The sequence below is a fragment of the Trematomus bernacchii genome, unplaced genomic scaffold (assembly GCF_902827165.1).
Source record: "Trematomus bernacchii unplaced genomic scaffold, fTreBer1.1, whole genome shotgun sequence".
NCBI classification, from domain to species: Eukaryota; Metazoa; Chordata; class Actinopteri; order Perciformes; family Nototheniidae; genus Trematomus; species Trematomus bernacchii.
The window spans coordinates 16,604,239-16,632,101 of NW_022988050.1; the positions used below are offsets into that span (position 1 = coordinate 16,604,239).

The 27,863-nt window shown below is 43.7% G+C and overlaps 2 protein-coding genes across 2 annotated transcripts in view; both read right to left on the reverse strand.

Moving 5' to 3' along the window:
* On the reverse strand, nucleotides 1-25,343 carry LOC117474124 (deleted in malignant brain tumors 1 protein-like). Its single transcript, XM_034120164.1, has 9 exons — nucleotides 25,305-25,343; nucleotides 23,760-24,050; nucleotides 14,619-14,651; nucleotides 4,636-4,926; nucleotides 3,746-4,075; nucleotides 2,195-2,485; nucleotides 1,654-1,968; nucleotides 424-509; nucleotides 1-151 (listed from the first exon to the last, which is right to left on the reverse strand). The coding sequence occupies exons 5-9, from the start codon at nucleotides 3,858-3,860 to the stop codon at nucleotides 29-31; spliced, it is 930 nt and encodes a 309-aa protein (XP_033976055.1). The 5' UTR covers nucleotides 3,861-4,075; nucleotides 4,636-4,926; nucleotides 14,619-14,651; nucleotides 23,760-24,050; nucleotides 25,305-25,343; the 3' UTR covers nucleotides 1-28.
* Nucleotides 25,041-27,863, reverse strand: part of LOC117474123 (scavenger receptor cysteine-rich type 1 protein M130-like) — a 5,895-nt gene continuing 3,072 nt past the window's right edge. Inside the window, 2 exon segments of the mRNA XM_034120163.1 lie at nucleotides 25,041-25,625; nucleotides 26,159-26,449. Coding sequence (XP_033976054.1) covers nucleotides 25,288-25,625; nucleotides 26,159-26,449 — 629 coding nt within the window. The 3' untranslated portion in view covers nucleotides 25,041-25,287.

Here is a 27,863-nt window from a genome sequence, read left to right on the forward strand (position 1 = left end):
TGTGTGTGAGAGGAGGTCTTTGGAGCTGCTACTCCGCTCCCGGAGCTCCTTCCTCTTCAGCAGGAACACCCAGGTCATCGTATTCCAGCTCAATGTCATCATAATCAAGCTCAATGTCCTCCTGTCGGCTCGGCCTCCGCCCCCTGGTGGCCTGGAGAGACATGACAGCACACAGATGAGACTTCCTGCATCACTCCTGTTCAATAACACACACTGTTTCATTCAGTCAGTGGAACAACATGTTTCAGTACCTTATCATTCTGTCAGTGGTGGAACAACAACATGTTTCAGTACCTTATCATTCAGTCATTGGTGAAACAACAATGTGTTTCAGTACCTTATCATTCAGTCAGCGGTGGAACGACAACATGTTTCAGTACCTTATCATTCAGTCAGTGGTGGAACAACAACATGTTTCAGTACCTTACAGTAGAAGTAAACGCCGACGGTCACCAGCAGCAGCAGAGTCAGCGGCAGGACGACGGCTCGGATGATAAACGGTTCTGGATCTGATCGAACACATGGACAGCATCACATCAAGAGTCAGCAAACACTCTGTAGAGACCTGAACCCTGAAATCACTGCAACATTGAGTCATTTATAATACACAGCTGTATTAGTTACATTAAACTGATAGTAGTCATGTTGATACTCCAATATAAACTAGAACTGATTAGACAATCAACCGGTTGGTGTTGAAAACGATGTGAAGGAATAATAAGGCGTTCAGGAGGTCAGTGTCCATTCTGAGTCTTGGAGGGATCTTCTACTTCTTGAATGCAAAATGACAAATATCACTTGGGGTTCTTGAGACAGCTACTATCACTTAAACAAAACTATGAATAAAGCTGTGAACAGGCAGTTTCCTTTGCATCCTGGAGCATGGTTTGAAGTCTGGTATCCTTATGAACTAGACATTTTGTGGCAGCTAAAGCGTCATCTTCACACACTTGGGAAGAAAAAGACGAAGAAGTCTTCCAAAAGAAGACTCTAGAAGTCAGCAAACACTGTAGAGACCTGAACCCTGAAGCCACTTCAGCATGGAGACTCCTCTCTCTCTGATTTGGCCTCTGGTTAGACTTTAATATGTGGCCTGACATGTTTCCAGACAGAAGGAGAAGCTGCTGTATCTCTTACATCCAGCACTCAGTACTCAGGTCCAGACTCTAATGTAAACTAGACTTCACTGGAGAACCAACTGAACAGTGAGGAAACAAAAAAGATGAAACAAAGAGGCCTTTTGTGCACGAGACCAGGACCATAAACCCCGACTGGAGGAGAGGTTCTGGTCCAGGTTCTATATATATACTTTATATAGCCTTATAAACTGTAACTGTCTCAGGACAGTGACATACAGACAGTGACAGACAGACAGGTGAGAGACAGACAGGTGACAGACAGACAGGTGAGAGACAGACAGGTGAGAGATAGACAGGTGAACACTGAGCTTACCTGAGACAGGTGACAGACAGACAGACAGGTGAGAGAGAGACAGGTGAGAGACAGACAGGTGAACACTGAGCTTACCTGAGACAGTGACAGACAGACAGTGAGAGACAGACAGGTGACAGACAGACAGTGAGAGACAGACAGTGACAGACAGACAGGTGACAGACAGACATTGACAGACAGACAGGTGAACACTGAGCTTACCTGAGACAGTGACAGACAGCAGACGGCTCTCAGAGCAGAAGCTATGAGAGCGAACCAACACGTGATAAACACAGCTGTAGTTTCCCTGGTGGGCGGGCTCTGCAGCCGGGAACAGGAAGTGGGAGCGGTGATTGACAGCTGGCTGGGTGTAGGTGTGAGTGGAGGAGCTGAGCAGGAAGGAGCCTCCTGGGTACTGAGGCTGGATGGAGCAGCTGATGCTGAAGGTGGAGCCTCTGAACACCTGGAACCCCTGCTGCTGGGCCCCGGAGACCCCGTACATGGAGGAGGACACAGAGATGTTGGGCTGAAGCAGGTCTGTAGACAGGTGAGAGACAGACAGGTGAGAGACAGGTGAGAGAGAGACAGGTGAGAGACAGGTGAGAGACAGGTAAGAGAGACAGGTGAGAGACAGACAGGTGAGAGAGAGACAGGTGAGAGACGAACAGGTGAGAGAGATAGCTGAGAGACAGACAGGTGAGAGAGAGACAGACAGACAGATACTCCAGCTGCATTACTGTGATGATGTCACTGATGGGCTTACCTGAGCAGATGAGATTCAGTATGTTAGTAGAGGTAGCTGATACTGCACACTCCCTCAAAGCAGATCCAGACTGAAGACAGAGAGGAAAGATCCCCCAAATAGGTCTCTCTGAGGACTCCTCTCTCTCTCCTAGAGAAACAGCAGAGCCACAGTCGAGATCTCTGCAGGCGACTGCTGCTTCCTTCAGGGTCCAGGGCTCATAAAAAGCATACACTGGACTCCATTCTCCCTGATATTTCAGCTCCAGGTCTCCTTCACAGCGACTGGATCCTCCCACCAGCCTGACAGGCTCTGAACAGAAACAGGAGAGTCATCAGAGAAAGAAGAGAGTTCACAGAGAGGGGAAGCCCCGCCCCTTCCTGTGGACCAACATGAGACCTTATTACAGAAACATATTGATGGTCAGCAGAGAGAGAGCAATCCTTTCTGGTCCTGTTTGAAGTGTATGGAATGCCCTTCAAGACAACATTAAATAAATACATAAATAAATACATATATAAATAAATATGCCTATGGAATAAATAAATATGGTTATGAAATCAATTCTGAAATAAATGAATGAGGCAATAAATATATATAAATGTACATTTATTTATTTAACTCAAGGGACTTTTATTTCATAATGCCACATTTATTTGACAGCTCTTTTTATTTCTATTTCTTATATTCAAATGAACGGGGCGTGGTTAGCTCATAGATCCAGACCAAAGCAACAGCACCACAACACTGACTCAATAGCCGCATTCACACCGGAGTACTTTTCACCGTACTTTTCGCGTTTAGTTCCGTTAGTACCCCTTATTTCGCGTTCACACCAAAAAGAGCACTTAATCCCGGGAACTTTTACCCCCATTTTTAGTGCCTGCTGAGAGATGGTACTTTCCTGGGGGAAAAAAGTGCCCCAGTTCTGATTGGCTTGGCGAATTGCAAACCACGCCCCGTACAACTCTGAAATGTTTTGTAGAGCCGCCATTTTATTATCCTCGCATTAGCATTATTAGCATTAGCATTCGCCCAGCGCACAAACGCAGAGAGACTAATTTATGGCAACACAAAATAAAACATGGGAGCGGTGGAGATGAGGAGGTGTCGGCGTTCTGGCGATTTACTTGGAAGGCTTCAGTAGAAGCTGCTGGGAGTCCCAGCAGCGTCTTCTAGAAGAAGACGAAGTGACGTCAGCGGCTCATTTGCGTAATCTTCCCTCAGGGAATTTATTCCGGTGTGAACGCGATCTGTACTAAGTGCCCTGGGGTAATAAGTGCCGGCACTAAATACGGAAAAGTACTTGGTGTGAACGCGCCTAATCTCAATAGCTCTTGTTTAACTCCACCCTAAATGAAGCAAACAGAGTGTGACCTACGTCACTGAAAGAGGATCTTTAACACGTCCAAACCTCAGATGTGTAATTCATGGAACAATTCAAACGCTATAAACTGTTCGTCTCTCGCTGCCGTACGTTTCCTCAGAAATAAGTTCCCATGGGGACACAGGAAGGGGCGGGGCTTCCCCTCTCTGTCAGAACAGAATGAACCAATCACAGCTCCTCTCTACCTGAGCAGGTGAGGCTAACAGCTCTGCCAGGTGAGCAGGTGTTTCTCTCTGAGGCTGAGCTACAGTCCAGGAGAGCAGACTCATGGCCTCCACACTGGAACTCTTTGGTCCACATTGGAGCCTCCCCTTCTCCATAGAGCGCCCCCTGGAGGACTGAAGGAGCCCCACAGCCGAGCTGCTTGCAGACCACCTGAGCATCCTGCTGGTCAAAGTCAGCCTCATACACTGAGGACCAGGACGGGTTGGACGGGTCAGACGGGTCAGACGGGTCAGAGTTCACCTCCAGTCTGCCTGAGCACAGACCAGTCTCCCCCAGCAGCCTGACAGAGTCTGCAGAGAAGAGAACACAGAGAAAGATCTTCGTGCATTCAGCAGCTGCAGCAGATGCAGCCACTAGGCTACAGCTGCATTAGGTTGAGAAACCCTGAGGAGCAGAAAGACAATACATGTTCCCTGAATCCTGAAGTACTAAGCAGCCGGTCATCAGGTCCTGCAGGAGCCTGCTGATACTCCAGCTGCTGCATGTGGGGTTACTGTGAGGATGGGACTGATGGGCTTACAGGTGAGATGCATGATGGGACTGATGGGTTTACAGGTGAGATGCACGATGGGACTGATGGGCTTACAGGTGAGATGCACGATGGGACTGATGGGCTTACAGGTGAGATGCACGATGGGACTGATGGGCTTACAGGTGAGATGCACGATGGGACTGATGGGCTTACAGGTGAGATGGATGATGGGACTGATGGGCTTACAGGTGAGATGCATGATGGGACTGATGGGCTTACAGGTGAGATGCATGATGGGACTGATGGGTTTACAGGTGAGATGCATGATGGGACTGATGGGCTTACAGGTGAGATGGATGATGGGACTGATGGGCTTACCTGAGCAGGTGAGATCCAGGGAGGCAGAAGAGTAATCTAATAATGCACACTCCCTCAGAGCAGATCCAGAATAAAGACAGTCAGGACTGATCCCCCACACATGTCTGTCTGAGGACACTGTTCTGCGTACTAGAGAAACAGCAAAGCCACAGTCGAGATCTCTGCAGAAAACTTGTGCTGTCTTCAGGGTACAGTGCTCAATAGGATAATGCACTGGTCTCCATTCTCCCCAATAGTTCAGCTCTAGTTTTCCTTCACAGCGACTGGATCCTCCCACCAGCCTGACAGACTCTGAACAGAAACAGGAGAGTCGTCAGTAAAAGAAGAGAGTTCACAGAGAGGGGAAGTCCCACCCCTTCCTGTGGACCAACATCAGACCTTATTACAGAAACATATTAATGTTAGCTAAGTTACCTAGCTAACGCTAGCTAGCAGGCCAAGGCTCTGAGTCTTTTAGTGTTATGGAGCACTGTACCGCACCGGCCTACTTTAACCTCTAAACAGAAAGAAGAGTCATCTGAACAAGAGGTTTGATGCACGGTTACACTGCACTCTCTCTTCAACGTGAGATGACAGTGAAGAGAGAGATCTGCTGCTGAACGATGAAATATAACTCAGATAAAACCTTAATAAATCAATGTCATGTTGTCTGATCAAAACAGTGACAGCTTGCACTTTGTTCTAAGGTTGTAGATGTGTGTGTGAGAAGCTCACTGAAAGCTGGAGACTGACAGAAGAAGTCCCGAGTTGGTGAATCACGATGAATAAATAATTACACTAAGGCTCGGCCGTTGCAATGCTAAGCTAGCTGGCTAAAGTGAGAAAGGTTAGAGTTAACAACATTAGCATTAAACAATGAACAGTGCAATAAGCTTACTGTTGTAGAGCACAGCTAAATCTGCTGACAACTCTCTGACACAAAGTTGCATATAAAGGAGTTCATTGCTTAGTGTTTTATTCAGCTTATTGAGCTACTGAACAGTTTAATACTAAATCAATATAGCTACAATTGAGTCAAGTGACACTGTAGTTAGTGACACTGTAGTTAGTGACACTATAGTAAGTGACTCTGTAGTTAGTAACGCTGTATTTAGTGACGCTGTAGTAAGTGACGCTGTAGTTAGTGACTCTGTATTTAGTGACACTGTAGTAAGTGACACTGTAGTTAGTGACACTGTAGTAAGTGACACTGTAGTTAGTGACACTGTAGTTAGTGACACCGTATTAAGTGACACCGTAGTAAGCGAATTGTGCCTCCTATGTACAAGGTTAACATTGAAAGTGATGATGATATGTCAAAATGCGTCTCAATGTACATGTTACTCCAGCTGCCTATCAGTTTACTACACTCAAATGGCGCAAAACTTGCGTTCTATGGACAAACGTGTAAAACACTCAAATTCCAATAGATGGAGCTCTAGACTAATTTATTAAATTTGTAAAAGTGTTGTTAAGTCTGAAAAAACACGCTATTATGGATGATACAGTAAATAGGTTAATATGGTAAACAAGGGCGCACGACCCCCAAACTTCGTGGGTGTGTTCCAACAGGTACAAAGTGTAAATATACCAAGTTTGATGGACCTGTGATGTCTGTAAATATTTGAATTAAAACAGTTTAATCGAGTTTGAGCACTAATATACCCATGTTTTGAACACTTTCGCGGGGTAAACATGTTATTTGTTCACCCTGGGTGTGTGACACAAGTGAACCGACACTTAAAACCTCCGGAATTAAAACAGTTTAATCGAGTTTGAGCACTAATATACCCATGTTTTGAACACTTTCGCGGGGTAAACATGTTATTTGTTCACCCTGGGTGTGTGGGTCTCTGAGACCCTGCCAACAGCAGTGACTCTGCTGCCTGCATTTAAACAGATTCACCAGTTTATAACATTACTTTAGCCCTGATCAGAGCCCTGTTTTCTGGGTAAGACAGCGAGGTGCTGTACCCTGGGTCTATGGGTCTCTGAGACCCTGCTAACAGCAGTGACTCTGCTGCCTGCATTTAAACAGATTCACCAGTTTATAACATTACTTTAGCCCTGATCAGAGCCCTGTTTTCTGGGTAAGACAGCGAGGTGCTGTACGCTGGGTCTATGGGTCTTTGAGACCCTGCTAACAGCAGTGACTCTGCTGCCTGCATTTAAACAGATTCACCAGTTTATAACATTACTTTAGCCCTGATCAGAACCCTGTTTTCTGGGTAAGACAGCGAGGTGCTGTACCCTGGGTCTATGGGTCTCTGAGACCCTGCTAACAGCAGTGACTCTGCTGCCTGCATTTAAACAGATTCATCAGTTTAAGACTGCATGACAACATGAATTGTAGTTCTGGCACATGTTCAGATTCTGCTATTTCTGCTGAAATAGCACATTGTGAACTACCAGTTTTCATTAAATGACTCTGTCTCCTGAATTAAAACATTTCCCACGACTTTGACCACTAATGTACCCATGTTTTGAACACTTTCCCTGGGTAAATATGTTATCATCATCAACCTGGGTGTGTGTATTTGTGCCTGTGAGTCTGATACCCTGCTAAAAGCAGTGATTCTGCTGTTTTTAGCTTCTTGTACATTTAACGACATAAATGTGATTGATATGTACATTTTCCTGTCTATACTGACATGTATATGTCCATAACTCTGTATGTTTATGTCGTTAAATGTACACTGTCTAAAAACAACAATAATGAGTGAATTAAAACTGTTTGGCCGTCTTTTAACACTCATGTAGCCATGTTTGCAGCCCTCTTCACTGGGTAAGAAGTGAATTACCCTCTCCTGTTGAATTAAAACAGTTTAATCGACTCTGACCACTAATGTACCCATGTTTTGAACACTTTCCCTGGGTAAATATGTTAACTTTTCACCCTGGGTGTGTGAGACAAGTGAAACCACACTTTAAACCTCCTGAATTAAAACATTTCCCACGACTTTGACCACTAATGTACCCATGTTTTGAACACTTTCCCTGGGTAAATATGTTAACTTTTCACCCTGGGTGTGTGACACAAGTGAACCAACACTTAAAACCTCCTGAATTAAAACATTTCCCACGACTTTGACCACTAATGTACCCATGTTTTGAACACTTTCCCTGGGCAACAATGTTATCTTTTCACCCTGGGTGTGTGAGACAAGTGAAACCACACATAAAACCTCATGAATTAAAACATTTCCCACGACTTTGACCACTAATGTACCCATGTTTTGAACACTTTCCCTGGGTAAATATGTTATCTTTTCACCCTGGTCCTGAATTAAAACAGTTCCCCCGACTTTAAACACTAATGTACCCATGTTTTGAACACTTTCCCTGGGTAAATATGTTATGATAATCACCCTGGTGAACCGACACTTAAAACCTCCTGAATTAAAACAGTTCCCCCGACTTTAAACACTAATGTACCCATGTTTTGAACACTTTCCCTGGGTAACAATGTTATCTTTTCACCCTGGTTGGTGTAGTCCTGAATTAAAACATTTCCCCCGACTTTATATGCTAATGTACCCATGTTTTGAACACTTTCCCTGGGTAAATATGTTATCATCATCACCCTGGGTGTCTGAGACAAGTGAACCGACACTTAAAACACAAATTTCCTGCCCTCTGCTTGCTTAAATGCTTAAAATAAATGTTGTAAATTTGATGCACTTTTTTGTTAATGATATGTACATTATGGCACCATCTGGTGGAACATTTGTAAATTACACTAAAATCCAAAACTTTAATGTTTTTTATCTTAGCGAAATAATGGTTTAAGGACCCCAATATAATGATCATTTATGATCCTGCAGACGTTGTCTACGCGTGTATCACAACAGCTTATTTTTAGTGTGAAGTAGAAAACTCGGTTAGTAAGGTTTTATTGTCAATATGAGATGCATTGTTTGTATGTCCCATGTACATGGCTGTGCATATGGCTACACGCACTACTAACGTATAGTTAGTGACACCGTATTTAGTGACACTATAGTTAGGGACACTGTATTAAGTGACACTGTAGTTAGTGGCACTGTAGTTAGTGACACCGTATTTTGTGACACCGTATTAAAGGGCCCATGTCATGGCCATTTCCACTGATCATAATTACATTGTTGAGGTATACTAAAATAGATTTATACTGTGCAATTTTCCAAACTCACATTGGTTTCGCATACAGCATCTCTGTCAAGCATGTGTATTCAGCAGTATTCACTTTCTCCACTAAACGACTCGTTGGAGCTCTTGCCCCCCCCCTCCCTGTGAGCCTAGTGTGCTCCGATTGGTCAGCTCGGCCACTCTGTTCTGATTAGTCAACCACCAGAGAGGCTCCGCCCGCTTTTTTCGGGGAACATCAGTGTAATAATGGCGTCGGTACAGCTGATATTTTATACTAACTAACCGAACTGAACCTACAACTGTTGTTATAGAAGAGTGTGACGGCCCCAGGGCCTTTGTGCAGGTGTGTTGCAGGGCTTACGGTGGGGTGGAGCTGAAGAGGGTAATCAGCGCGATCACGGACACCTCCGTAGCCGGTGCTATTAATCCCAGCTATTAATCCCGCTTTGGAGAGTCTCTCTCCAAAGCGGCTGCAGAAGGACGAACTCAGCGACCCTCTCCCCTCGACCACCTATCTCTGCATTTACCACAATAAATGTGCCGTGGTTTTGTAAACTCGTGTATGTCTCCTTGCCTTTCCGTTGTGGCCTACGAGCCGGTCATAACAAAGAGTAAGTTATTTTTACCTGTAATAAACTACTACTGTTTGATGAGAAATCAAATCATGGTTTGCTATATATGAATTCAGGGAAGAAAGGATAGGCCTACAAAGTATTTCCATTAAACTTTATTTTTAGAAATGTATAAAATGAACATAAATATACATATATACACACGGTATATCATCCATTCCTCCTCGCATCTTGCCTGCGCACAGCCGGTGCGGTGCCTTTTAGCACGAGGCCTCAGTAGTAGTAGAAGTCCCGTCCCCGTCATGGATTGTCCGCCAGGATCTGGCTGGACGAAATCAAATGCAAATCATAAAATATTAGAGAAACTTAGTTGTTTTAGATTCGTTAGTAGTAGTTGTGGTAGGAGTGTAATGAACAGCTTGCCTGCTAATATGCTAACCTAGCTTTGTTTACCTTGGTAGCTAACACGATATGAACGTTAGCTTGGAGGAAAGGCAACTATAATGCAGTGTAATAAAACTACTATGAACAAAAGCTAGTGGTTCATATTAGGCTAGCAATAACGTGTTTATAATTGCAATCGTATACGGGTATTCTGCTACCATACAATGTAACTTGCATGAATACATTGTTTTGCGCTAGCATACAGCTAGCCTCGTTAGCTATACATGCAGTATATGTACTGTCACAATGTACGGTAAATCACCCGGAGTATACTGTATGAGTATTCCGTGTGTGTGACTGCAGACATTCTCCTGCCATGACAAACATGTAAGGCCATCTGCTGACATTGTAGTTGATATATTTAAACGCTAGCAACGTAGCATCACAAAAATGTTTTTCCGACCAAACCTAGCTCTAGCTCCGTGTGTTAGATCGGTTGCATACACGCTACGCCAGCTATAATGTAATTACGTTTCGCGACTGACCGCACGGCAAATCACCCGGAGTATACTGTCAATAGGTATTTTGTGTGTGAATGCAGACATTCTCCTGCTATGAGATACATGTATGCAAGGCCATCTGCTGATATTAGAGTTGATATATGGAAACTCTAGCAACTTAGTTAGCACAGTTAGCACTGTGTCAATGGCTTAGCAGTCCGACACAGTTTACACATTTAAACAGTCTTGTTTGATAAATACACAAATAACAATGCAAACTTACAGGTTGTGTACCCGGATCTTCCCCTGCTCTAAACGGTCCAAACAAGCTGTGCATATCCGGCCTCAAACTGGGCAATGTTTTGGAAGCTTTCGTCTGTGAAATGCCGGTTCTTCGAACCTCTGGAGGAGGAACACGCCCCTGCTGGTGTGGCCATAGCTATTCGGGATTGGTCCATTTCGTTCCGGGTACCGCATGACATCAGGCGGTACCCGGAAGAATCAAATGGGCAGTGACGTATCTCCAACGAGGCGTTTTGGGGAGGTATTTTCTGTGTTAGAGTTTTACTCGCTACAGGGTGTACTTTGAGGGTTTTGACTCTGCACACCGTTTACATGCATAAAAACCTTCATAACACACAAGGGGACGGGTAATAACCGGAAAAGCATGACATGGGAGCTTTAAGTGACACCGTAGTTAGTGACACCGTATTTAGTGACACCGTATTTAGTGACACCGTAGTTAGTGATACTGTAGTAAGTGACTCTGTAGTTAGTGACACTGTATTTAGTGACGCTGTAGTTAGTGACACTGTATTTCGTGACACTGTAGTAAGCAGTGTTGTGCTAGTTACTGAAAACCAGTAACTAGTTACCATTACTAATTACTTCATTTCAAAAGTAACTCAGTTACTTTACTGATTACTTACACCAAAAAGTAATGCGTTACTGTGAACAGTAACTTTTTAGTTACTTAAAAAAAGGGCTCCCATTAATGCCCTTATAGCCTTCATTTCAGTACTGTTATTGCATTGGAGAATAATACAATCTGTTGATCAACTTGACATGCATTTGCATCACTGAACTCTGCTAAGCAATGTGGTCTATACAAACACAAACACAAAGATATGTTGCCAATTTATTTCTTGCCAGAACAAACTGACAAAACTTTAGTTGCCTGCAATCTACATGTCATAGTTGGGTCTAGTCTGCCATAATTAACACAACATAGCTGCAAACCTGTTATGGTGGATCTGAACACACTCAATACACACACTAACATTCCCAAGATCAAGGAGGGGTGGCTGGGGCGGACACGCACGCACGCACGCACGCACGCACGCACGCACGCACGCACGCACGCACGCACGCACGCACGCACACACACACACACACACACACACACACACACACACACACACACACAGGCGAGGTAGAATGAGCACCATAACTACTGTTGTGTTCAGCCCCAAAAAATTCCTTCATATCTCAAATCTAGCAAGTAATGTAAAACATAAGCACAAAATACAATTTTCCTCTAGGCATTCTGAAATAAATAACTGCTTACAAATACAATCTGAATATGTTATTCAGAATCAAGTTGGAAAAATGAATGTACTTTCACACCAAATGCTGGTACAGACAAGACAACCATAAATGCATTAAAACAAAAAACATCAGCTCCTCAAAAATGAAATCTGCAACTGTGAGTGGCTTCATTATGGCACAATATTCCTTCAGAAAATGAAGTTCCCTGTCGCTAATAGATTTTAGCTGTAAACGATCAGAGATGGCACTCAAGTCAGTCATAGGTATTTCAACAATTCTTGCCACAGCATCATAAAATGAATTCCATCTTGTAGTGCATGGCACAAGCAGCTTTTTATTGACCACGTCGCTCACTATCTCTGAGGCCACTGTGGACCTGCTTGCCTTATTCCACAGTGCTGTGCACTTAGCTGTAGAGCTTCTGTAGATTCCTTTAGTCCCAGGATTTGAAAGGAGCCACTTCAGCACGTCAGCGCATGAAATTAAGTTTAGTGTGTGAGATGCACCTCTTTGGTACAGAGGTAAAACAATCCCTTCCTCTGCGGCGGTGTTAAGCACGTCTGCAACGTCAGTGAACCTCTTCTTCATCATCATCATCGTCGTCAGAGAGCGATTCCGGTTGATACATGGCTTTCACAAAGTTAGAGCCGTTATCAGTAACTGTGGAGGTAACTTTTGTTGACACTCCATACAAAGAGTGAATGTGGTCAATCTCACTAGCAATAACATCGTACGTGTGCCTACCCTTTATCCTTTTACAGGCCAAGGCAGCTTTCTGGCGTTGTAAAGTGGTGGGGTTTATCCAGTGAGATGTTATCCCGAGGAAGCTTCTGTTGTGGACAGACCAAATGTCTGCCGTGGTCGAGATGTACTCCAGCCCCTCAAATGTTTTGTTTAGCTCGCTTTCCATTTTTGTATATTCTTTCTCCAGGTAGTTGGAAAAAGTTTTCCGTCCCATATGCCGTGTGCCGCCCGGACATGGTATCATGCTTACTAGCTCCCTGAAAGCGGGTGACTCCACTGTAGAAATAGCCTGCATGTGTTCTACAACATACCGTGCAATGGCTTTATCAACTTTTCCCTGGCTAGCAGTCCCTCTGTTAAAATCCAGCCGCTGTTGCTTAGGTGGAGGTGGAGTGGCGTCGGATGAGTCTGGGGGCTGTTCTCATTTCATCAAATCCCCCTCCTCGACTCCTCGACTCCTCGGTCCTCCGGTAGTGACCCGGAAATTAATTTTAGCGCGCCATGTTGAAGGACATCTCATTTCTCTAAATGCACATCGAGGACCGAGCGTCGAGCGTCGAGGAGGCTCTCTGGAGGAGCTATAACCGAGGATACACTGATGGGTCCTCCACGGTCCTCCATGGCTCCTTCGTGGATGCATTTCCGGGAACAGAGATGTTTCAAAGAGTCGTGACGCACAGCCGGACTTATCTCAGCCAATGACAGCTCTGCATGCATCCCCTGGATATTATTTTATTAACTGCTTTCATCGCGACGCAATGTTTACAGTGAGGTCCGTGCAGAAAGCAGAGCAGTGTGTATAATATATATCACTCAGTATAACAGGCCTACTCTCTTTATTTGCTTTAGTTTAGTAGATATCTACAAACAAAGAGTCGATATTTTTCTAAAACCATTTAGTGCTTCACATAATAAAATACACAACGGCTGTAGCCTGATGATATGCTTTAGGAGCTGTAGGTGCGTGTGTGTGGTGTAGGTGTGTGTGGTACAGTGTGTGCGTAGATGCAGCGGACAGACAGGTCTCAGTTGGTTTGGTGTCGTCTGCTTACTTTTAATACTTGCAAATAAAACTTTTGGCCCGTAATTTATTTCCCTCATTGTAGCGACCAGAGAGGGGGGGGATATATCCAGTCTCTGATAGTGTTACGTTATTATGAGAGTGCTCTGTTTGATTCTGAAATTGTATATAAATATATATATATGTGTGTGTGTGTGTGTGTGTGTGTGTGTGTGTGTGTGTGTGTGTGTGTGTGTGTGTGTGTGTGTGTGTGTGTGTGTCCGCATCTGTAGCCTGTTATTGTCTCATTATACCGCACTGTCAATGAATTAAAAGTAAATAAGTCGTCATGAACACATCTGTCCATCAGACAGAGGGCTGCTGTGCCTCCTGTCATCATTAATGGACGTCTCTTTTAAAATGACCGCTCAGAGGAGAGGATTTCTCATTTCTGAGAAACTGAATTAAAAAAATAATGCGTTAGAGTTAGAGTACTAGTTACTGCCAAAGATAACAGCGTTACAGTAACGCGTTACTTTGTAACTTACTTTGCGTTACTTTGTAACGCGTTAGTCCCAACACTGTAGATAGTAACACTGTATTTAGTGACACTGTATTAAGTGACACTGTAGTTAGTGACACTGTAGTTAGTGACATTACATTTAATTTCATTTAGCTAACGCTTTTATCCAAAGCGACTTATAATTACCAATTACAGGGACATTCTCCCTGGAGTAACTGAGGGCTAAGTGCCTAACTCAAGGGCACACTAGTGGTGGTGTTCCAGGTGGGATTTGAACACACAACCTTCCTATCTTCAGCCCACCTCACTATCCATTAGACCACCACTACCCCACAGTTACGCTGTATTTAGTGACGCTGTATTTAGTGACACTGTATTTAGTGACGCTGTATTTAGTGACACTGTAGTTAGTGACACTGTATTTAGTGACACTGTAGTTAGTGACACTGTAGTTAGTGACACTGTAGTGACACTGTAGTCAATGTGTTTGCTTGCTGTTTATGTAAAAATGATCTTAAATCTTATCAAGCACCACAGAAAGCACAACTGAAACTCAGCTGGTTCTGCTTCTGTGATCCTCCCCTTGCGTTCCTCTCCCTGTGTACCTGGTGGTTTGATTGCTCCTTCAGCCTGGAGTCCTGAGGAGAAAGTCAGGAGATAAACGTCATTAAAAAACTCTTTTCAGACTCTTTAAACATGAAGACTCAGATGTAAACATGATGCAGCAGATTTAGACATGATGCAGCAGATTTAAACATGATGCAGCAGATTTAAACATGATGCAGCAGATTTAAACATGCAGCTCTGACACTTTAAACATGATGCAGCAGATTTAAACATGATGCAGCAGATTAAGACATGCAGCATCAGATTTAAACATGCAGCTCTGACTCCTTAAACATGATGCAGCAGATTTAAACATGATGCGGCAGATTTAGACATGCAGCATCATATTTAAACATGCAGCTCTGACTCTTTAAACATGAAGCAGCAGATTTAAACATGAAGTAGCAGATTTAACCTGTTTAGCCCGAGAGACCCCGGTACCGGGGCCCTCCCGCAACATCTTGCAGGAAACAGTGTCTGAGGGCATGTTCATTTAATAAACTATGAATGTTTTATATCCATGTAACGGGAAGAAACTCATCTAACTGATCATTTTTTTTTTTTTTTCAAAATAAAACCCACAATGCTAACGCTGTGCCTCTGAATTAGCAACGAGCGAAAAATGCTAACAGATTACTGCACCGAAAATCACTCAGAAAACCTTATTATTTATCTTTTCTGCACATCCAACACATCGATTCACATCGTGAGATGACACAGAATCGATGGGTACATACATTATCACTCTATGATACGAACTTGCGACTTTATAAACAAAAACAGACATCAAAACATGTGGCGCTAGGTAGCTAAAAACGCTAACATGGCTTACCTGTGTCGTAGTCTAGTCAAAAGTGGTCTTCAATGGCATTAAAACGATAAAAACGCTGCTGAAGTTAATCCATAGGTTAATCCAATGTGTCTGTGTCCCTTTGAAATGATTTCTGATAATCCATAAGCAGTGTTGTGCTAGTTACTGAAAACTAGTAACTAGTTACCATTACTAATTACTTCATTTCAAAAGTAACTCAGTTACTTTACTGATTACTTACACCAAAAAGTAATGCGTTACTGTGAACAGTAACTTTTTAGTTACTTAAAAAAAGGGCTCCCATTAATGCCATTATAGCCTTCATTTCAGTACTGTTATTGCATTGGAGAATAATACAATCTGTTGATCAACTTGACATGCATTTGCATCACTGAACTCTGCTAAGCAATGTGGTCTATACAAACACAAACACAATGATATGTTTCAAAGTGCCAATTTATTTCAGGCCAGAACAAACTGACAAAACTTTAGTTGCCTGCAATCTACAGGTCATAGTTGGGTCTAGTCTGCCATAATTAACACAACATAGCCTGTTATGGTGGATCTGAACACACTCAACAATACTGTTAACATTCAGGTAAATATGTTACCAATTTGTGTTATTTGTTGTGCATGACTGGACGCCAATAGCGTAACAGGTTAAAGGTCAATGATGGGTATAAATAAAGCCACGCCTCCAATGGGAGGGCCCGTTGAATGAAATGCCACTGTCTCTGATGTTTCGTTACTCCTCCGCTTATTTGGATGCTAAACAGCAATGAAGTTATGCTTACTCTGCTAACAGGTTATGGGCCCAAAGACACCCAAATAAGTATTTCCGGCGTTTGTCCACCGATGGAAAGTCGCAACGTAGCACGTGTGGTGGATTAGCAAGCTAAGCTAACGCCATGAGCAGGTTGGGCGCAGGTTCCAGTACCCGCTGGTCTCGGTTAGTGTTTGACGGGGATGAAAATAACAATGAACTGTGGGAGACTAAATTCTTGGGCCATCTTCGCTTACAGGGACTGAAGAATACTATTTTAAGGAGTCCTACGGACATAATTGAGGAAGATGAAGAGGCGGACGATGAAAGGAAAAATGAAGAGGCTTATGCAGAGTTTATCCAATTTCTTGATGACAAAAGTTTGTCCCTTGTAATGAGGGAGAAGGCGGATAATGGTCGGCAGGCATTGAAGATTTTAAGAGACTATTATGCTGGCACAGGTAAACCACGTATTATCAGCCTATATACTGAACTGACATCACTCCTAAAGTCAAGCAGTGAAAGTGTGACAGAGTATATAATATGTGCAGAGACCGCCATCACCGCTTTGAGAAACGCGGAGGAGAAATTAAGTGATGGGCTTCTTGTAGCAATGGTTTTGAAGGGACTGCCAGAATCATTTAAACCATTCGCCATACACATCACGCAAATTGACCGGATAATAAGTTTTGCTGAATTTAAGACTAAGCTCCGCAGCTATGAGGATACTGAGCGAATGTGCACACCGGAACCAGAGGACAACGTCATGAGGGCGCGGGAACAGTTGAGAGCGAGACGACCCTCTGTACCAAGAGCATGGGATAAAGGAACCAAGTGTGCGGACATTGTTTGTTATAGATGCGGCCTGAGTGGACACAAGGCCGGAACGTGCCAACGTAAGCTGTGGTGCAGTCATTGTAAGAGCAACACGCATCGGGATGCAGCCTGCAGGCGGAAGCAGCGACGGGAGGACGACGCGCGGAAAGCTTCGGATGAAACGACTGGCGAGGAGTATGCTTTCCGAGTCAACGACGTGGACAACAAGGTCCAGCCAGGGCGCAGCATCACCGAGAGAGGACTGATGGTGGACACAGGGGCGACTTCACATATCGTCACGGATGTAACAAAGTTCAAGAGGTTTGATGATGACTTCCAGGCTGAATCCCACTGTGTGGAATTAGCTGATGGTACCAGGTCCAATGGTGTAGCAGAAGGAAGAGGGGACGCTGTTATTATTATGGTGGACAGCATGGGGAAAAGACACAAAACAACTCTGAAGAAGGCGTTGTACATCCCATCGTACCCCCAACACATTTTTTCTGTGAAAGCAGCTACTACCAAAGGAGCAACGGTAACCTTCAAGCAGGGCAAAGACGTTCTGCAACACAAAGACGGTACAAAATTTCACATTTATGAATTGAACAGACTTTATTTCTTGAACACAGTAAATGATGAATGTGATGACCAATGCAACAGGTGTTATGATTTACAGACATGGCATGAGATCCTGGGACACTGTAATTATGATGATATTCAGAAGTTACAGAATGTTGTTAATGGCATGTCAGTTAAGGGTAAGGTAAACAAACCTCCACATTGTGATGTATGCACTAAAGGGAAGTTTACCCAAACCAGGAACAGGGAGCCTGATGTAAGAGCCAAAGCAGCTCTAGAGTTGGTGCACACAGATATAGCAGGACCAATAGATCCGCAATCCAGAGAAGGCTTTAAGTATGCTTTATCATTCACAGATGATTACTCCAGTGCAGTGTTTGTGTATTTCCTTAAAAACAAAAGTGACACAGTGCAAGCAACAGAGAGATTTCTGGCCGATACTGCCCCATACGGGAAAGTAAAATGTATCAGGTCAGACAATGGCACAGAGTTCACAGGGAAACATTACCAAGCATTACTATGCAGTAATAAGATTAGACATGAAAAGTCAGCACCGTATTCCCCACATCAAAATGGCACTGCTGAAAGGAATTGGCGCACACTTTTTGACATGGCCAGGTGCATGCTTATAGAAAATGAGATGCCAAAAAGTATGTGGACCTATGCAGTACAGACAGCAGCTGTAATAAGGAATATATGCTTTAACAACCGCACAAAACAGACACCTTACTTTATGCTGACAGGTAGACGGCCTAACCTTTCCAGAATGCACACGTTTGGGTCAGTGTGCTATGCCTATAAGCAAGACAAAAAGAAACTGGACTCAAGGTGTGAAGAGGGAATTTTTGTTGGATATGACAAAAATAGTCCAGCCTACATGGTCTATTTCCCTCACAGTGGAAAAGTGCAAAAATCTAGACTTGTGAAGTTTGTGACCAAGACCAATTCAGAAAGAGAAACACAAACAGAAACCGTCTCTGATGATGATTTTGAGCAACAGAACAAATCTGGCAAAATCAAGCGTGATACTAACGTAAGTCCAGTATCTATACCTGTGGTAACAGAGACAGAAGACGACAAGAGTGAGCTTAGGCGTTATCCTTCAAGAGTGAGGAAGAAGCCAGCTTACTTATGTGACAGTGTATGTGGTAAGGAAAGTGAGGATCAGCTACTGACAAATATTGACTATTGTTACAGATTAATGTGCAATATCCCTTTAACATTTAGGGAGGCTGTAACTTCATCTGAGTCAAAACAATGGGTTATTGCAATGGATGAAGAAATGCAATCACTAAAAGAGAATGACACATTTATCCTAACTAACTTACCTCAAGATGAGAAAGCAGTGGGGGGTAAATGGGTGTACGATATCAAAACCAATGTTGATGGATCCGAAAGATACAAGGCACGATATGTAGCCAAGGGATACAGTCAGAAGAGGGGTGAAAACTATGATGAGACATTTTCACCTACCGCTAACCTCACCAGTATCAGAGTGTTAATGCAAAAAGCAGCACAGGAAAATCTGATTTTACACCAAATGGATGTTAAAACTGCTTACCTACATGCACCAATAGACTGTGAGATATACATGGACCAGCCAGAGGGTTTTGAGGTCAAATCTAGTAAAGGTGAAAAGTTGGTGTACAAGCTAGAAAAGTCACTATATGGGCTTAAACAGTCAGGCAGAAATTGGAACAAAATGCTACATGAGTATCTGAGTGAAAATGAGTTCCTACAGAACCCTGCTGACCATTGTGTTTACACAAAAGAAACTGAAAACTGGAAAGTGATAATGATAATATGGGTTGATGATATAATCATTGCAGCTAGTGATAACAATGCATTGAAAGTTGTTAAAGAGATGCTCACAGCTAAATTCAGGATGAAGGACTTGGGGAAACTAAAACATTTCCTTGGCATTGATTTTGATCAAACTGATTCATGTGTAAAGATGTCACAGAAGAAATATGTGAACAAAATACTTGAAAGGTTTAACATGCAGGATTGTAAACCGAGAGCGACACCTTGTGAGCAAAAACTGAACTACTTGGATGATGCTATACCGATGAAGGATGTTAGAATGTACAGAGAGGCAGTAGGTAGCCTGATCTACCTAGCTGTGTGCACGAGGCCTGATTTGAGTTTTGTTGTCAGTAAACTGTCCCAGTATTTTTCTGAGTCGACAGAAGAGCAATGGATTACTGTAAAACATGTACTGAGATATTTGAAAGGTACAATCGACAGGGAACTGTGTTACCGGAAATGTAAGAGTGAAAAACTGGGCTTACAAGCATACAGCGATGCAGATTGGGCTGCTGATCTAACCGACAGACGTAGTATGTCAGGTTATTGTGTAAGCCTTAATGAGAGCGGGCCACTGGTTTCCTGGAAAACCAAAAAGCAGCCAACTGTTGCTTTATCAACTTGTGAAGCCGAGTATATGGCTTGAGCAGCTACTATGCAGGAGTGTATGTACTTAATACAACTACTAGAGGGCATTGACAAATGTGAATATACACTACCTACGATTTACGAAGACAACCAGGGCACAATAGCGTTGGCAAAGAATCCTGTTAACAGACAGAGATGCAAGCATATTGACATTAAGTATCATTTTCTGAGGTCAACTGTGGAAGGGGGAAAAACAAATCTGATTTATTGTCCAACAGACCAGATGGTGGCAGATGTTATGACAAAACCTGCACCAAAGTTTAAGTTGATTAAGTTTGCAAAGTTTATGTTTGGTGAGTAACAATTTCTGTAAGGTAGAGAACCTTATAATGTTTTTATTTGTTAAAAGACCACAAATGTGTTATCAAGTGGGGGTGTTAACATTCAGGTAAATATGTTACCAATTTGTGTTATTTGTTGTGCATGACTGGACGCCAATAGCGTAACAGGTTAAAGGTCAATGATGGGTATAAATAAAGCCACGCCTCCAATGGGAGGGCCCGTTGAATGAAATGCCACTGTCTCTGATGTTTCGTTACTACTCCGCTTATTTGGATGCTAAACAGCAATGAAGTTATGCTTACTCTGCTAACAAATACACACACTAACATTCCAAAGATCAAGGAGGGGTGGCTGGGGCACACACACACACACACACACACACACACACACACACACACACACACACACACACACACACACACACACACACACACACACACACACACACACACACACACAGGCGAGGTAGAATGAGCACCATAACTACTGTTGTGTTTAGCTCCAAAAAATGCCATCATATCTCAAATCTAGCAAGTAATGTACAACATAAGCACAAAATACAATTTTCCTCTAGGCATTCTGAAATAAATAACTGCTTACAAATACAATCTGAATATATTATTCAGAATCAAGTTGGAAAAATGAATGTACTTTCACACCAAATGCTGGTACAGACAAGACAACCATAAATGCATTAAAACAAAAAACATCAGCTCCTCAAAAATGAAATCTGCAACTGTGAGTGGCTTCATTATGGCACAATATTCCTTCAGAAAATGAAGTTCCCTGTCGCTAATAGATTTTAGCTGTAAACGATCAGAGATGGCACTCAAGTCAGTCATAGGTATTTCAACAATTCTTGCCACAGCATCATAAAATGAATTCCATCTTGTAGTGCATGGCACAAGCAGCTTTTTGGTGACTACGTCGCTCACTATCTCTGAGGCCACTGTGGACCTGCTTGCCTTATTCCACAGTGCTGTGCACTTAGCTGTAGAGCTTCTGTAGATTCCTTTAGTCCCAGGATTTGAAAGGAGCCACTTCAGCACGTCAGCGCATGAAATTAAGTTTAGTGTGTGAGATGCACCTCTTTGGTGCGGCGGTAAAACAATCCCTTCCTCTGCGGCGGTGTTAAGCACGTCTGCAACGTCAGTGAAGATAACCTCTTCTTCATCATCATCATCGTCGTCAGAGAGCGATTCCGGTTGATACATGGCAAAGGCTTTCACAAAGTTAGAGCCGTTATCAGTAACCGTGGAGGTAACTTTTGTTGACACTCCATACAAAGAGTGAATGTGGTCAATCTCACTAGCAATAACATCGTACGTGTGCCTACCCTTTATCCTTTTACAGGCCAAGGCAGCTTTCTGGCGTTGTAAAGTGGTGGGGTTTATCCAGTGAGATGTTATCCCGAGGAAGCTTCTGTTGTGGACAGACCAAATGTCTGCCGTGGTCGAGATGTACTCCAGCCCCTCAAATGTTTTCTTTAGCTCGTAGTTGGAAAAAGTTTTCCGTCCCATATGCCGTGTGCCGCCCGGACATGGTATCATGCTTACTAGCTCCCTGAAAGCGGGTGACTCCACTGTAGAAATAGCCTGCATGTGTTCTACAACATCCCGTGCAATGGCTTTATCAACTTTTCCCTGGCTAGCAGTCCCTCGGTTAAAATCCAGCCGCTGTTGCTTAGGTAGAGGTGGAGTGGCGTCGGATTAGTCTGGGTCTGTGGTCTTAGCTACTAGCTTCGTCCCAGCATGTCGTTTCTGCAGATGTTTCAACAGATTTGAATGGCTGTTTTGGGCAGTAGATAGGATCTTTGACCCGCCAAGACACAACTTACATTTAACTAAAACGTTCTTTTCTTTGTGCTCGACAAAAGTGAAATAGTGAGAATATCTCCAGGCGGAGAAACTCAACTTGAGCTCCGCTGCCGCCATGATAGTCTTGTTAGTAAACACAAACACGCCCACAGCGCGTCTCCGCATGTGACACAGGAAGTATCTAAGTACATTTACTCAAGTACTGTACTTAAGTACAGTTCTCATCTCTGTTCGCCTCGCTGTTGGCGCCGCTCACCAACGTCTGGGAGCCGAGACTATATAAAAAAAATAACGGAGTAACGCACCATGTAGTAACGGTAACTGAGTTACTGAATTTAAAAAATAATGCGTTAGAGTACTAGTTACTGCCAAAAATAACAGCGTTAGTCCCAACACTGTCCATAAGCAATAAAACTGCTTTTCCGTTTCCAGATGTCAGAGCTAGAGTATAGGTTCGCTCTGATGCAAAACTGCATGCGCAAAGCCCCCACCTTTTTTTTTTACCATGTGTGTGAGTGGGGAAATCCCCCTTCGATTCTATTGGCTCTAACTGTCAGAAAGAGGTGTCAACCATCAAAATCGACCAAGGGGGGCCAGAGATATGGAAAATCCACCCAAATGACCCCAGAAGTGTTTTTTTTGTGCTAAATCTCTCTAAAAAGGTCAAATTTCACTTGTTTTACATCAATCTTGATACAGAGTACTTATTATATGTTGTACTTTGGATTCCTAAAGCTTTTAGTCTACTAACCCATCATCCAAGGGTAGTTTTCACTAGAAGTAAAAAATAATATTTGGACGGACACTATAATTTACAGTTTTTTACCATGTTCAATCTGAATTTTCTTTAAAATAAAAAACATTTCTACATCCAACTCACAGGTTTATCATTACTTTGAGAAAAAAGATGATTAATTTAACCCTTTTAGAAGGGAAGATAAGGTCATTTGTTCTTGGAATGTCATTTTCGAGCCTGAGACCTGAAAAACAGGCTCAGGGCTTAACAGGTTAAACATGCAGCTCTGACTCTTTAAACATGAAGCAGCAGATTTAAACATGAAGCAGCAGATTTAAACGTGATGCATCACGTTTAAACATGAAGCATCAGATTTAAACATGTAGCTCTGACTCTTTAAACATGAAGCAGCAGATGTAAACATGAAGCAGCGGATTTAAACATGAAGCAGCAGATTTAAACATGATGCAGCAGATTTAAACACCCAACCAAACACCCCACTGTTTATGCAATACGATGCAGGGCCTGCCACAAACTCTATGAGGGGGAGACACGTAAATAAATCAGCCTCAGAATAAAGCAACACCTCTACAAAGGGACGTCACAAGCTTTCATGCACCCATTTTAAAATCCACGGGCCAGACAAAGTGCAGACTGGATCAGGGTCCAGAGTGAGAGACAGACAGGTGAGAGACAGGTGAGAGAGAGACAGGTGAGAGACAGACAGGTGAGAGAGAGACAGGTGAGAGACAGGTGAGAGACAGGTGAGAGAGAGACAGGTGAGAGACAGACAGGTGAGAGACAGGTGAGAGAGAGACAGACAGACAGACTGCTGATACTCCAGCTGCATTACTGTGATGATGATGTCACTGATGGGCTTACCTGAGCAGGTGAGATTCAGGATGTGAGTAGAGGTAGCTGATACTGCACACTCCCTCAGAGCAGATCCAGACTGAAGACAGAGAGGAAAGATCCCCCAAACAGGTCTCTCTGAGGACTCCTCTCTCCCTCCTACAGAAACAGCAGAGCCACAGTCAAGATCTCTGCAGGCGACTGCTACTTCCTTCAGGGTCCACCACTCATAAAGAACATCCAATGGTCTCCATTCTCCCTGATATGTCAGCTCCAGGTCTCCTTCACAGCGACTGGATCCTCCCACCAGCCTGACAGGCTCTGAACAGAAACAGGAGAGTCATCAGAGAAAGAAGAGAGTTCACAGAGAGGGGAAGCCCCGCCCCTTCCTGTGGACCAACATGAGACCTTATTACAGAAACATATTGATGGTCAGCAGAGAGAGAGCAATCCTTTCTGGTCCTGTTTGAAGTGTATGGAATGCCCTTCAAGACAACATTAAATAAATACATAAATAAATACATATATAAATAAATATGGTTATGAAATCAATTCTGAAATAAATGAATGAGGCAATAAATATATATAAATGTACATTTATTTATTTAACTCAAGGGACTTTTATTTCATAATGCCACATTTATTTGACAGCTCTTTTTATTTCTATTTCTTATATTCAAATGAACGGCGCGTGGTTAGCTCACAGATCCAGACCAAAGCAACAGCACCACAACACTGACTCAATAGCCGCGTTCACACCGGAGTACTTTTCACCGTACTTTTCGCGTTTAGTTCAGTTAGTACCCCTAATTTCGCGTTCACACCAAAAAGAGCACTTAATCCCGGGAACTTTTACCCCCATTTTTAGTGCCTGCTGAGAGATGGTACTTTCCTGGGGGAAAAAAGTGCCCCAGTTCTGATTGGCTTGGCGAATTGCAAACCACGCCCCGTACAACTCTGAAATGTTTTGTAGAGCCGCCATTTTATTATCCTCGCATTAGCATTATTAGCATTAGCATTCGCCCAGCGCACAAACGCAGAGAGACTAATTTATGGCAACACAAAATAAAACATGGGAGCGGTGGAGATGAGGAGGTGTCGGCGTTCTGGCGATTTACTTGGAAGGCTTCAGTAGAAGCTGCTGGGAGTCCCAGCAGCGTCTTCTAGAAGAAGACGAAGTGACGTCAGCGGCTCATTTGCGTAATCTTCCCTCAGGGAATTTATTCCGGTGTGAACGCGATCTGTACTAAGTGCCCTGGGGTAATAAGTGCCGGGGCACTAAGTGCCGGCACTAAATACGGCAAAGTACTTGGTGTGAACGCGCCTAATCTCAATAGCTCTTGTTTAACTCCACCCTGAATGAAGCAAACAGAGTGTGACCTACGTCACTGAAAGAGGATCTTTAACACGTCCAAACCTCAGATGTGTAATTCATGGAACAATTCAAACGCTATAAACTGTTCGTCTCTCGCTGCCGTACGTTTCCTCAGAAATAAGTTCCCATGGGGACACAGGAAGGGGCGGGGCTTCCCCTCTCTGTCAGAACAGAATGAACCAATCACAGCTCCTCTCTACCTGAGCAGGTGAGGCTAACAGCTCTGCCAGGTGTGCAGGTGTTTCTCTCTGAGGCTGAGCTACAGTCCAGGAGAGCAGACTCATGGCCTCCACACTGGAACTCTTTGGTCCACATTGGAGCCTCCCCTTCTCCATAGAGCGCCCCCTGGAGGACTGAAGGAGCCCCACAGCCGAGCTGCTTGCAGACCACCTGAGCATCCTGCTGGTCAAAGTCAGCCTCACACACTGAGGACCAGGACGGGTTGGACGGGTCAGACGGGTCAGAGTTCACCTCCAGTCTGCCTGAGCACAGACCAGTCTCCCCCAGCAGCCTGACAGAGTCTGCAGAGAAGAGAACACAGAGAAAGATCTTGGTGCATTCAGCAGCTGCAGCAGATGCAGCCACTAGGCTACAGCTGCATTAGGTTGAGAAACCCTGAGGAGCAGAAAGACAATACATGTTCCCTGAATCCTGAAGTACTGAGCAGCCGGTCATCAGGTCCTGCAGGAGCCTGCTGATACTCCAGCTGCTGCATGTGGGGTTACTGTGAGGATGGGACTGATGGGTTTACCTGAGCAGGTGAGATGCACGATGGGACTGATGGGCTTACAGGTGAAATGCATGATGGGACTGATGGGTTTACAGGTGAGATGCACGATGGGACTGATGGGCTTACAGGTGAGATGCATGATGGGACTGATGGGCTTACAGGTGAGATGCATGATGGGACTGATGGGTTTACAGGTGAGATGCATGATGGGACTGATGTGCTTACAGGTGAGATGGATGATGGGACTGATGGGCTTACAGGTGAGATGCATGATGGGACTGATGGGTTTACAGGTGAGATGGATGATGAGACTGATGGGCTTACCTGAGCAGGTGAGATCCAGGGAGGCAGAAGAGTAATCTAATGATGCACACTCCCTCAGAGCAGATCCAGAATAAAGACAGTCAGGACTGATCCCCCACACATGTCTGTCTGAGGACACTGTTCTGCGTACTAGAGAAACAGCAAAGCCACAGTCGAGATCTCTGCAGAAAACGTGTGCTGTCTTCAGGGTACAGTGCTCAATAGGATAATGCACTGGTCTCCATTCTCCCCAATAGTTCAGCTCTAGTTTTCCTTCACAGCGACTGGATCCTCCCACCAGCCTGACAGACTCTGAACAGAAACAGGAGAGTCGTCAGTAAAAGAAGAGAGTTCACAGAGAGGGGAAGTTCCGCCCCTTCCTGTGGACCAACATCAGACCTTATTACAGAAACATATTAATGTTAGCTAAGTTACCTAGCTAACGCTAGCTAGCAGGCCAAGGCTCTGATTCTTTTAGTGTTATGGAGCACTGTACCGCACCGGCCTACTTTAACCTCTAAACAGAAAGAAGAGTCATCTGAACAAGAGGTTTGATGCGCGGTTACACTGCACTCTCTCTTCAACGCGAGATGACAGTGAAGAGAGAGATCTGCTGCTGAACGATGAAATATAACTCAGATAAAACCATAATAAATCAATGTCATGTTGTCTGATCAAAATAGTGACAGCTTGCACTTTGTTCTAAGGTTGTAGATGTGTGTGTGAGAAGTTCACTGAAAGCTGGAGACTGACAGAACAAGTTTGTTTGTAGCCTTTATTTAACCAGGTGAGAGCCCCTTGAGATCAAAACATCTCTTTTTCAAGGGTGACCTGCAAAGTCCTGAGTTGTTGAATCACGGTGAAGAAATAATTACACTAAGACTCGGCCATTGCTATGCTAAGCTAGCTAGCTAAAGTGAGAAAGGCTAGAGTTAACAACATTAGCATTAAAAAATGAACAGTGCAATAAGATTACTGTTGTAGAGCACAGCTAAATCGCTGACAGCTCTCTGACACAAAGTTGCATATAAAGGGGTTCATTGCTTAGTGTTTTATTCAGCTTATTGAGCTACTGAACAGTTTAATACTAAATCAATATAGGTGCCAAGTGACAATGTATTTAGTGACACTGTATTTAGTGACACTGTATTTAGTTAAACTGTAGTTAGTGACACTGTATTTAGTGACACTGTAGTTAGTGACACTGTATTAAGTGTAGGGATGGGTATCGTTTGAAATGTATCGAATCCGATTCCGGTTCCGGTTCTGCTTATCGATTCCGGTTCTTATCGATTCCCCGTTTCGATTCCAAAATTGTAAAAGAAAGAGGTCAAACGTTTAGATAACAAAAATATCTTTATTCTTTTAAGCTTTAACTGACATTTTTACAAATAAAAAATATACATGCAATACAAATGTATTGCACAATAGCTGTGCTTTATTTTAACTGAGCTATGCCTGTGGCAAGCTATTAACAGGCATTACACTGTGCCTTGTCTTTTTCTTTTTTAGTGTAGTGGAGCCTCACTTTAGAGCGTTTACCGCGATCCATCTTTGGTGTTATGAAGTGACTGAGCTCGTGAACTGTCTACGGGAGGGCGGGGGGAGCCTCGCTGCGGGGCAACTGTGGACCTCTGTCGCCTGTCAGCGCAACTTACATGATGCCGTTTAAAAAAATTAAGGGCGGTGCCGGCCGTCAGCGAACCGAGCCGGCCGTCAACGGCCC